Below are 12605 nucleotides of genomic sequence, written 5' to 3' on the forward strand. Positions count from 1 at the left end.
ACAATATTTCCCCCCAGACTCTGGAGTTATAAGGGCTTGCTAACATACCTAGCCCATAAAACTCTTCCTTAGGTCAGACTTCAGCAGATAGATGTTAGGTAGACCACTGACAGACAGATAATTGTAAGGTCCCTCAAGAAGAAAGGGTGGACAAAGTACATTTCTAATTTTATTTCATGTGCATGAGTGGTTTTGGCCAAATGTATAAGTGTGCGCCACATGTGGGCCTAGTGTCTCTGAAGGTCAGAGGGTGTTTGGTTCCACGGAAATGGAGTTACAGATGCTTGTGAGCCACCATGTGGGTGCTGAGAACTGCAGCAGGTGGCTCCCATCCTCTGAGGCATCTCTCCAGCCCCAAGGGCAACGTACTTCTAAGGGCAAAGAAATGGCAACTACTTGATAAGACCTTGCCACTCTCACCCATCTCCTCCCTACACTCCTCTCTAATGCATACAGAACAACCCTTCTTTGGCAGTACAGCTCATCACCATTTACTGGGGCTGACCCTCTGGGTACCAGAACTAGAGCAAAAAACAAAAACAAACCAACAAAAAAAAAAAAAACTGAGTTCAACCTCCATTAGCTGGCAGGCTGAGGTTGCAGAAAGACTTCTGGCCCTCAGCAAGCCAGGCTCAGAGTCTGAGTGGCCTAAAAGTGGAGCTGCCAGATGATATTCAAAACGGTTAATAACCAAAAAGTCATGGGCCCTTCCCAGTCAGAACCATGGCCAGCAGCACACCCTTCTCTGAATGCAAATGACCTCCATCTCCGCTGCTACCGAAAAGCCTGCCAAGGTGGAGGCTGAGTCCTCTGGGAGAGCTGACATTGAAGGGTGAATGGGACGGCACCTGCCAGTGTGACCTGCGGCTTCCCTGCGTTCGAGGGAGTAGGCATTTCAGCCTGACACCCCGGGGGTCCTGCAGGGCACAAGCTACATTTGTCTTTCTGCCTGAGGCCATCACCAATTATCTGTGCTGTGAGGCAAGCTGGCCTCCTGCCAGAAGAGGAGGTGAAGGGATTTACAGAATCTTTCTCTGATCTAACTTATTAGAAAAGTTAGTCACCCCTTTCAGGAGGCAGCACTGCACAGAGGTGAAGACGTCACGATTCAACCCGCTGCCACATGGGATGCCTTCCACAGAGCTCCTCGACCTCTCAGGGGCTCAGGCTCCTTGTCTTGCAAAGGGGAATCACCTCAGAACCCACCCAGTCAGGTCCTGATGACCGTGAAGTAAGCACCCGGCCCTTCAGCAGCCTGATGAGGTCAGCTCTCCGTCATGGTGATTATCCAGAGGGAGGGGTTACCAGGAAGGTCAGAAACCAGGGATCAAAACAGATGACTAGCAAAAGCCACAAAGTAAGCAGAGCTCGGGCAGGGAACACACCTGTAAACTTTGTACTCCTGAGGCAGGTGGGAGTTTGAGGCCAGCCTAGGGTGTTAGGAAATGTACGAATGTGGAGGTTACACGCGGGTCCACAGATCACACCACGAGATCGTTCCACGTGGGAGGTTTATTAGGGGAAGGGGGTAAGGGGTCGCAGGGAGACGAGGCAGAGAAGAGAGGGGGGGCTCCTGTTCTCTTTATAGGGTGATCCAGAGCATGCGCGGGTGGTTCCAGGTGGTCAGCAGGTGGTCTGGGTGTCTTTCCAAATGCCTGATAACCGGTCTGTCAGGTCCCAGGGGCTGCCTGTAGAAGTGCCTGCTTGCTGATCCCAACATAGGGTACACAGTCAGACCCTGTCTCAAACACACACACACATACACACACACCCCACAAATGGAGGGTGCTACACAGATAGCTCAGTCAAGACACTGCTTGCCATGTCTTACCTGAATTCAATCCCCAGAACCCGAATTTTATTTTTTTTAAAAAGAACAAAAATATAGGGAGAAAAGGGAAAGGAGAGTGATGAGATTATATCGTAGCTTCAAATTTTTAATTGAAAAATGGGCTACAAAAATTAAAAATAGTAAGGTCAAATCTAGGTATGGTGTCTCGGACTTGTGACCTGAGCTCTGAGGAGGTGGGAACAGCAGAGCCCTGGAGCGCACTGGCCCTCCAGCCTGACCAAATCATCAGTTCCAACAAGAGACCCTGTCTCAAGAACACAGCTGGCAGTGACTGAGAAAGACACCCAAGCTTGGCCTGTGACCCTCACATGCACATACAAGTTCACACACATAAACGAACACCTACCTACCTGCACATAAAAGAACCCCACACATGTAGGTAGACCAAGAGAGGGTTTTTTGTTTGTTTGTCATTAGTTTTCCAGGATACCCAAGGCTGTAGGAAGTAGGGGTAGCTGGTAGCACCAAGGCCTTTCTGAAGGGACACACTGGCTGCCACTTCCACACCATGATGGAAGAAAAGCAAACAGGACCTCAGATGTGCCATAGGAGCACACCTGCCTCATGGTAGTCTTTCGGTTTTCCATGTGACCACAGATGTCACCAGCCTCTACAATGGCCATTCTTTGCGGGACTCCATCAGCATCGTGGGAAACAGCCGCAGTTTTTCATAGGGAGCACGCTGGCTCCCCTCCCCCTTCTTCCTCGTCACATGGGGTCTCTGTGAAGGTCTCACTGAGTAACCCAGGACGGAGGCTGCAGAGCCGGCAGAGGACCCACGCGGTGGCTGCCTTAGTTAGGGTTTCTATTGCTCTGAAGAGACACCATGACTCTTAACAAGAAGAGCATTTAATTGGGGCTGGCTTGCTGTTTCATGGGGTTACTCCACTGTCGTCATGGCGAGAAGCATGGCAGCACACAGGCAGACACGGTGCTGGAGAGGGAGCTGAGAGCGCCACATCTGGATCAGCAGGCAGCAGGAAGAGAGGGAGAGCCACTGGGTCTGGCTTGAGCTTCTGAAACCCCAAAGCCCACCCTTGGGGGCACACATCCTCCAATAAGGCCACGCATCCAATAACGAGGTGTGTGGGTCTTACGAGGGCTGTTTTCATCCAAACCACCACAGTGGCCCACAAGCATCTGCAATTCCAGGGGATCCAACTCCCCTTTCCGGCCTACCATGGGCAATGGGCACCCATGTAAAACACAGACACACATTCAGGCAAAACATCCATATACATAAAATAAAAACATAATTTTAAAAAAGAGAGAGAGGAACGAAGATGCCTCCACTCACCACATGAAGACTGCCAGCTGGCACAATGGTCACCTGGTAATAAGAGTCAGTGGGAAAGGCCAATGCTGCCCCGCCCTTTCCATTGCTCTGACTTCTTGTCCCTAAGATCAAAAAAACCTGGCAATTTCTAGGAAGAAGTTCGTCACAGAAAAAAAAAAAGCAAGTTGGGGGAAGGGAGGGGCTGAGTTTTCTGCACTGGTCAGAAATCTCTTCAATGACTGACATATCCAATATTTTTTATATCTTTTTATTTCAGCCCATTCACCAAAGCCAAGAACAGATTAAAACCATACCCTCTACTAAAAAATAAAATAAAAATGTTTAGAAAGGTTAACTCCATTGATTCCCAAGGAAATAGAAACATCTGGAAAATGTATTTAAAAATTGATTTAATGTTGAGCCATGTTAAATGTTTTAATTTCCAAGCAATGTGATACCCACCAAAACATCAATTAGTCGCAGCAATCAGGCAGGAATATTGGCTTCTGTTGAGAGATTCATTTATTTCAGCCCAGCTAAGTGTCGAAAGAGAAACCCAACGCCGCCTGGTGCTCCAGGGAAGGGGAATCAAGCCAGACTGGAAACGAGATCACGCCGTGGCTAAAAGGGTGTTCTCTCTCTCTCTCTCTCTCTCTCTCTCTCTCTCTTTCTCTCTTTCCCTCCCTCCCTCCCTCATCACTACAGCTTCTCTGTCTCCAAGCCAACATGGGATGGAAAAAAAAGCACCCACTAGAGAGACAGGCTGGCTTAGGAATTTGCAAGATGTTTTTTAATAATTATTTTTCCAAGGCCCCAGGGTCTCCCTGCCCTCACTGAGGCTCTTCAGGTAAAGGTCTCCCACGGTCTGAAAGCAGCCTCTTTCTCTACACAGCTTCACCAGCCTCTTACAGCACCAAACAGGCCACTCAGCATAGGGGCTTGGTCATCAGAAGCAGCAGAGGAGAGCCAAGCCAAAGAGCCTGGGACGTAGACTCTCCTAAAAGGAAACACAAGGCAAGAAGGCCCGTGAGGTGGCTAGAGAGTACAGAGGGTGGGTGCAACATGGCCCCCTCCCTGCGTTTCTCTCTCAGGAATGAGGCCTCTCACCTGCAGATCTGCATTCCTTCATCCCTTAAATGGGAGTGACAGAGGAACTTGAACAAAATGAGACTGTGTGAGCATGCGCCTGAGCCACCTTAACCGAAGGAGTCGGGGGAGCTTGTCCAAGATGCAAATGTCTGGGTGCTTTGCTGGGCATGCCAATTTAGAAACTCTTGGAGGAGGCCTGGGAATCTGCACTTAAGAATTGCTCCCAGGTACTTAACAAACAAGAGATGGAGAAAGGGTCCAGGGTCCTAAAAAGTGTTCACCTAATGGCAGTCTTGGGGCGGCGGGTTAGAGGGGTAAATGGAGGAAGGGAATGTCGGGTCTTGCCTTGCCCCCTTCTGACGATGATGTTTCAAGTGAAAACAGGTCCCTGCCTCGGCAGAGGATTGGACTATGTCTCTTAACTTAAACGTGTACCTAGCACTGGGACAGACCGCACAGGTGCATCATTTGTAATGGAAAACACGGTAACCCAGCTGAGAATCCAAGTGGGTCTGCTTAGACTTAAGTCTCAGCCCTCTAACCAGCCATTGCTCTGCTCCCACGAAGGGCATGGGTAGTTTCCAAGGGGCATCGCCCGATCCACAGACCCAAAATGCAGAGCGCAGGACAAGGGTACGGTAAGCCCTTTAAAAGTGCAAGGCTTCTGGAGACTCGAGTTGTTTGTGTGTGTCTAGACTACGTAGACAAATGCACCAGGTCCTGACAACATGGGTTGCTCCTCTCCCTGGGGAGAGGAACGGAAAAGCTGGGAGGCCAGAGACAAAAGGCCGAGGTTTATTGCGTTACTTTCAGGCCTTCTATACGAAAAACTATACTCTTCTTCCACCTTCTGTTTCACCGTATAAGAGGCCTTACGAAGTCTACGTTTCAGTGAGAATTTGCAAACGATAAGTAAGTCTATCCAAGAACATGGCTCTTACTTGGAAGTGCCACTTGTGGCCACACAAATTGTTAGGTCCCCCAATTCAACGTCCTCAGTGGAAGGAGAGGCGTGAGCACGGGGGTTGTTAAGGAAGGGCCTGGGTGTTTCTCGGGGTTATTTCTCACTCAGGATAGACTCCGCCTCCATCATCTTCTCTCTCTGCCACACCTCCTCAGAGTCATGGCAGCCCCGTGTCCTCTCTCCCCATTCCACGAGTGGATTTGTCAGGGCAAGGGAGATGCACTCGGCTTGCTCTAAACTGTCTGCCCAGAAGTACAAACCCACAAATTAGTCAAAAGGTGGAGTCCACCCAGTTCAGGAGTCAGGGAAGGTGTGGGAGAGCGAGGGGCTGAGGAAAGGAGTCAGGGAGAGTAAGAAGAGAAAGCCTTAGCACCAGGGGTCATGGCATCCACTCTGGGAAACTGTTCTTTCCCTCCCCTTCCCCTCCCCTCCTTCCTTTTTCCTCCCTATCTTGCTTAGCCCGCAGTCGCCACCATCTGCCGCTGCTGATTGCCTCCCTGGCCTTCTGGCTTTGAGATCTTATTGACAAGGGGCATCACCTGCCCTACCTCCATCTATCCATATTCTCAGTCCCTACATGGTAGGTATCAAAGAGATACACAGTGGTTGATTCACCCTGGACAGCAAGTAGGCAGATGAAAGCAGTCATTGAAATGAATTTAGTCCGGAGAGATTCCAATCCGGTGGATTCTGGGTCACACCCGGGGAATTCCGAAGTCTTTTAAAGATTCCCCAGGTGGCTTCAAAGATGCAAGAGCTGACACGGGCGTTCAAAGGCAGCTTGGCGGGAACTTATCTTTGAGAGCAAATACTCAGTGTGTCCATCAAGTCTCCACCCCGGATTAGGGGAACCTCCCCACCTTGCAGGGTAGATCAAGGTTCCGAGAAGGGGAGTGGAGGTGGGTCTGAGGCAGGTGCCGCTGTGCTCACCTGTTGGAGAACCGGTGGAGGCTGGCCAGGTAGGACTGGCACTCACAGGCTCATTCTGCCAGGAGTGAGTCTTGGCGCCATCTAGTGCCCTCTGGAGGCTCTGCAGCTGTGCCGGGCTGAGCTGCAGGCGCTGAGAGTGGGTCACCGAGGCGGCATTCTCAGGACCCAAGGAAGCGATCTGCTCCGTGGACAGCTCCTGCAGCCAGGAGCCGGGGGTGGAGGGGGCGAGAGGCGGGGTGGAAAGGGTGGGAGGCGGGGGTCAGTACATCCTCTCCGGATTTTCCTCGTTTATCCATCTGCTCAAAGCTTCACAACTTTGTCATACCCTTGCACCGTAAGCAAGCATTAAATAAAAACCGAAAGAAACTATCTTTGAATCCTGTTCGATTTGTCCACCAACGGCAGCTGAACTCCAGGCCTCTTAAAAAAGAGAGCGTGGAAGATTTTTTTCCCCAAGTGTTACAGGGTATTAAGCCATTCTAACTCCAGGCTGAGACTTCTGCCTGGAAGTAATTAGAAGCATTAAAGGGGTCTTGGCTTTCCACGTGAGTGCTGTTAATTACTTTGCACCAGAGGAAACACTGAAGAAGCGAGCTCTGACTGAATGCCAGCCTGAATCTGAGCACATACCAGGCGTGTGATCTTCCCAAGATCCCGCTCTCTAGGCACCTGCAAGGTGAGTTTGTTAGGACTGCCAGAATACGCTGATGAATCCTGGTAGCTCAGAGGAGGGCAAGGGGCACTGATTTTTCTGTTAATGCTGCCATGGACATCAGAAGTGGGACACTCTGCTGGGTCGACTGCGATTTGATTTTCAGGGCTGTGGGCAGGATATTTTCTGAAGTCACATAGCTTCGAAAGATGGGGCTCAGTGGCTAGCTCCAGCGAGAGTAGGAAGAGATAGATAGCATGGCAGGAGAGCCTCTGACATCTCCTGACTGCTTTAAAGCCCCCCCCCAAAAGCTAGGAATTCATGGTTCTGTTCCTTTATCCCTTTCTTTCCTGTTAACCACTCACTTTGCTCCTATCCAAATAGATCCCTCCTGAAATTGAATTCTTCTGTTTACAGCCCTTCTCTGTATATTCCCCACCACCCCGGGACACAGCTCAGGCTCCTGAACACAGCAATGGCACCTTCAGGCTGGGAATCCTGCCTGCCTCTCCAGCCTCCCTGCAGATGCTCTTCTCTCTGGGCGGAACAAGGATCTGCATTCCCCTGGACTGAAGCAGCCCCTGTGCCCTTCCTTCTGTCTGGGACACCGCCACCTTCCCTCTGCTGGTGCTGACTCACAACCGTCATTAGCCGAGTGTGTATTGCAAAAATTATCTATTTTTCCACTGCTGCTGACTTGTGACCCACAAGCTAGATTGAATCCCTAGGCCTCTAGCCGATTCAAATTGGCTACACACGCGCACACACACACACACACACACACACACCCTTTTCTGTGTAGTCAAGGCTCTCCAGATGAGCTCTACACCCAGCCTACTGCAGCTGGGATATCACTTTCCTGGCCCCTGAAGGCACTATACTGTAACCTCTTTTCCAGAGAATCTCCAGCCCCCAGATATGCCTAGCCTGGAGCCATCGTGATGTAGTTGAGACAGAAATTTCAGGAATCAGAAACTGCCTGAGCAAAGACGATGCGCCAGCTATACTCCGAACGTGACCCTCCCCGGGCCCTGTGCTTGAACACTTAGTGCTCAGCTGATAGCACTCGGCAGGTTGTGGAACCTTTGAGACACAGGGCCTAGCTGGGCAAGTAAACCACTGTACCCGCCACACCCTGAGCGGAAATAAAGCCCCTTCCTTAAGTAGCTTCTGTCCGTTTTGCTTTGTTCGTCACAGCAACAGGACAAGTAACTAACGCAGCGGACTTGAGGCTATTGATTTCCCCCAAGTATCTGTGCAGGGTGCAAAAGTGTCAGAGGTACCCAGCATCCCGGTGTGGTAGACAGGCTGCGTCCCCATGTTACCCCGAAAGCAATGGCACCAAAACTGAACCCAGAGTGGTGGCACAAACCCATAATCCTAGCACTCAGGAGGTTGAGACGGAGGATGGTGTTGGAGGCCAGCCTGGGCTACCATACCAAGTTTAAGCAAAGTGAACAATATATTAAGTCGCTATCTCCCCAGAAAAGGCTGGGGAGACATCCTCAGCCAGTATCCCAGTGCGGGGGGAGACAGAGGCAGTTAAGTCCCTTGCTCATCAGCCAGTCTAAGCCCTCCCTTGAGCTCTAGACCAGCGAAGGATGCTGTCTGAAGAAGGGAATGGGGGTTGGGGCGTAGGGGAGCTTGGCAGTTAAGAGCATTTGCTGCTCTTCCAAAGGACCCAGGTTCCATTCCTCACTCCCAGCACCCACACGGAGGCTCAAGCCAACCGTAACTCCAGTCTCAGGGGATGCAACGCCCTCTTCTGGCCTTGCTGGACACTGCACATATGTGGTACTCGGGTGTGCATGCAGGCAGAACACCCAAACATGTAAGATGAAAGTTTAAAAGAGAAAAGGTGAGCCTAGTAGGATAGTTCATCAGGGTAAAGGCCCTGCTGCTAAGCCTGAAGACTGGGCTTGAAGAGACCAATGATCTCAAGTTATCCTCTGGTCTCCACACATGCACTGTGGCGTGCGCGCACACACAGGCATTAAATGGTTAGTTTTAATCTTTTCAAATAAATAAAAAGGTTGACAACAACAAAATAACAATACCCACGGTTGCCCTCTGGTCTCTGCATGCACGTGCACACAAACATACACCCAAACACATACAATAAAACGCCAAGGTCACCCCTATCTCATCAGAGTAGACCGTTCTCTAAAACCCTGTGATCCCTGTCTGCAAATCCAAAGCCCATGAGCTATGAAAATGGACATAAAAAAAAAAACGTTTTTCCCCCCAAAGTTTACTACAAACCAGCAAAAGTTGGACCTGAATAAAGAAGAGGCTATTTATAGTGTGTTTAGTGTGACTAGTCACGGATTTCTTCCCAAAAAATTAATGTGTTTGCTTGTGACTGCTCCCTCAGACGTGCTAGAGGTGTGAAGACACACACCATGCATTGGGGTGACCTTTACAAAACCCAAAAGCTTCTGAATCCTGAAACGCATCTGTCCCCGGGGCTTTTGCACAGGGTTTATGAACCTGCCGTACCTCCAGAAGTGGAAAATCAGTACCATGGCTAAAAAGAATAATAAGATAATGTTTTTAATTAAAAAAAATTCTTAAAAAGCCACCTGACAAATAAATGTTCAGTGTCCTTAGTCATCAGGGAAATGCAAATCAAAATGACTCTGAGAGTCTATTTTAGATCCATCAGAATGGCTAAGATCAAAAACTCAAACGACAGACAGCAAAGGCTGGCAAGGTTGTGGAGCAAGGGGAACCCTCCTTCATTGTTGGTGGGAGTGCAAACTTGTACAACCACTTTGGAAATCAATCTGGCACTTTCTCAGAAAATTGAGAACAGCAATACCTCAAGACCCAGCTATACCACTCCTGGGCATATACCCAAAAGATGTTCTACCTAAGGACACTTGCTCAACTATGTTCATAGCAGCTTTATTCTTAATAGCCAGAATCTGAAAACAACCAAAGAACCAAAGAACGGATAAAGAAAATGCGGTACATTTGCATAATGGAGTACTACTCAGCAATTAAAAACAAGGATATCATGAGATTTGCAGGCAAATAGATGGAGCTAGGAAAATATCGTCCTGAGTGACATAACCCAGACCCAGAAACATGCATGGTATATACTCACTTATAAGTAGATATTAACCAGAAAGTACAACATAGCCATCCCACAATCCAAAGAAGCTAAGTAACAAGGAGGGCCTGCAAGGGGGATGCTGAAATTTCACTCAGAAGGGGAAATAAAATAGACATCTGAAGCCGATAGAGGGAGGGTAATGAGGGGTAGGGATCAGGGGCAGTGGGGGAAAATGGAGGGCTAGGAGGGAGAACTGAAATGGGGGTGCAAAGTGTGAGGCTGGGGAGTCTATGGTGGTGACCCTAACCTAGAACTCCTAGCAGAGAGGCATATGGAGCCGGAAGTGGTCACCTCCTGCAGCCAGGCAAGACTTCTAGTGGAGGGAGGGGACCCTAACCCCCCCCCCGCAGAATCGTTGGCCCAGCCAATCAGTGACTGACCCAACTTAAATCATATGCCATGAGACAGAGCCCACCACTGATACTACTAGTAATATTCCGCTATTCCTGGAGACAGGAGGCTAGTGTAACAGTCACTCGAGTGGCTTCACGCAGCCGCTGGTGAAAACAGACACACAGCCAAACATCAGGCAGAGCTCAGTGAGTCTTATGGAAGAGGCGGAGCAAGGATTGAAAGAGCCAGAGAGGTCAATAAAACAGACAAAGTCAACTAACCTGGACCCATAGGGGCTCCCAGAAACTGAACCACCACCAGAGAGCATCCATGGGATGGTTCTAGCCGTGCCTCCCACACACACACGTATGTAACAGTTGTACAGCTTCATCCTCATGTGGGACCCCTAACAGCAGGAGCAGGGGCTGTCTTTGACTCTGTTGCCAGCTTTTGGATCCCTTTCTCCTAACTGGACAGCCTTGTCTAGCCTCAACAGAAGAAGATGGTCCCAGTCTTGCTTGATATGCCGAGGTGGATTGGTACCCATGGGAAGTCTCCCCTTCTCTGAGAAGAAAGGCGGGGCATGGTGGAAGAGGAGGGCAGAGAGAGGGACTGAGAGGGAAGGAAGGAGGAGAACTTCCTACCAGGATGTAAAATTAATTAATTAACTAATTAAAGACAAACAAACAAACAAATCAATGCAGCTACCTTTTTAAAAGCCACCTGAGTGCTCGCTTCGGCAGCACATATACTAAAAAAGCCATCTGAAATTATCCTGTGGGCATTCGCTGCTCGCACACAGATCTTCTCTGGCCCTAAAAGCAAAGGGCTGGCTGGAAGGCCGAGAAGCCAAGCCTGTCGTCTATTTGCCTGCATGATCTGAAGTGAGGTTGCTCCCTGAAGAAATGAGCACCTACTTTGAATGTCTCACCGGGCAGGCATCTTATGGCTGACGGCTGGAAATGTGGCATTAGTTCCTTGTTTAGCATTCGGAGCTCTGCCTTAGTTAATCCAGCTAGGGAGAGAAAGAATCACACGTGTTTAGCTCAAGCTGCCGGAACTCTACCGAGTTGTTAATGGTTCAGCATAATGTGCAGTGAGTCCCAGGAAAGCACTGTTCCTTACCTCACCAGAAAGCCAAAGAGGGAATCCAGTTCCTTAATCAACTCGGGAAAATATGTGGGTCACATTAGCCCTGATTGGCCTCCTACAGTGGAGTGTATACCCAGAAGGAGGTTCATTTACACACTTTAAGACTGGGTATAAATCTATTTAGGGGCCAATTAAATCACATTCTAGACCCGTGTTTTTGAAACCACAGTGTGCATAAGAACCCCTGGGAGGGCCCATTTAAAATGCAAGCTTACGAACACAGTCCCTTGCAACTTAAGTCTTGATGTCCAGGTTCTCCAAGAACCCCTTCAGCTTGGCTTCCCGTGGATTCCCCAAGGATTATTACTTTGTTCTGTTATATTTTACTTTAGTCCCAATTTTAAATTCGAAAAGAGAGGATGTGCCCAGAGACCTCTTACCTGCAATGGTCCCAAGCTCCTGCAAGACGGAGCTGGTCCACTCTGTGGGTCTCCCAAATACAACTTCCGCTTTCTTCTTAAACCCAGCCAAGACAGGGGTGCTGCAGAGCAGTGTCCCAATTCTGGCTACCACTGCCCTGGTTAGAGAGGAGGAACCTGGTGAGTCTGGCTGACTCTCTATCGAGCAGTGCACAAAAGATAGATAATCTCAGCAACTAGACAGGAGCCAGAGAATCCGTTGCCTACTTTAGCCTGGAAAGGGACAAAGATTAGAAAGTGGGAAGCAGCTGTATAGATGAGTAGATGGTTTGATGGGCAGATGGATAAGTAGACAGATGGGTAAATGGATGGATGGGTGGATGGTGGGTGTGTGGATAGATAGATGAATGGGGAGAAGGCTAGGCAGAGAGATGAATAAGAAGATGGGTGGATGAATGGAGGGATGCATGTATGCACAGATCATAGAGGAGTGGGAATAGAGGTGACAAGGTGCATGAATGGATGGATAAATTGATGGAGGGATGAATGAATGAATGAAATGGTGAATGTGTGAGTAAATGGAACATTTGCCATTTTGCAGACAGGTGTTTTAGTTACCTGAATTCTGATGTCTTTATGAGTGGTATTTTAGTGGTGTCCATGGCACATAGAATAGGACCAAGCCCAACCAAATGGAAGCTTTTCAGATCCTGGATACGGTAGCCTGAATCTTCAAGGAATGACTGCAAAATGGATTTAGCCTAGTTTAAAAAAGAAGAATAAGAAGAAGAAGAAGGAGAAGGAGAAGAGGAAGAAGAGAAAGAAGAGGAAGAAGAGGAAGAAGAGGAAGAAGAAGAAGAAGAAGAAGAAGAAGAAGAAG

At 49.1% G+C, this 12605-nt stretch overlaps 1 protein-coding gene across 1 annotated transcript in view; it reads right to left on the reverse strand.

Moving 5' to 3' along the window:
- Positions 1-3905: 3905 nt before the first annotated feature.
- The window catches only part of Otoa (otoancorin), a 70951-nt gene continuing 62251 nt past the window's right edge, over positions 3906-12605 (reverse strand). The window contains exons 25-29 of the mRNA XM_021635693.2: positions 12344-12486; positions 11747-11883; positions 11132-11229; positions 6112-6307; positions 3906-4125 (exon numbers count right to left, since the gene is read on the reverse strand). Of these exons, the coding sequence (XP_021491368.1) occupies positions 4055-4125; positions 6112-6307; positions 11132-11229; positions 11747-11883; positions 12344-12486 (645 nt within the window). The 3' untranslated portion in view covers positions 3906-4054. The remainder of the gene's footprint in view (positions 4126-6111; positions 6308-11131; positions 11230-11746; positions 11884-12343; positions 12487-12605) is intronic.

The sequence above is a fragment of the Meriones unguiculatus genome, chromosome 14, assembly GCF_030254825.1.
Source record: "Meriones unguiculatus strain TT.TT164.6M chromosome 14, Bangor_MerUng_6.1, whole genome shotgun sequence".
NCBI classification, from domain to species: Eukaryota; Metazoa; Chordata; class Mammalia; order Rodentia; family Muridae; genus Meriones; species Meriones unguiculatus.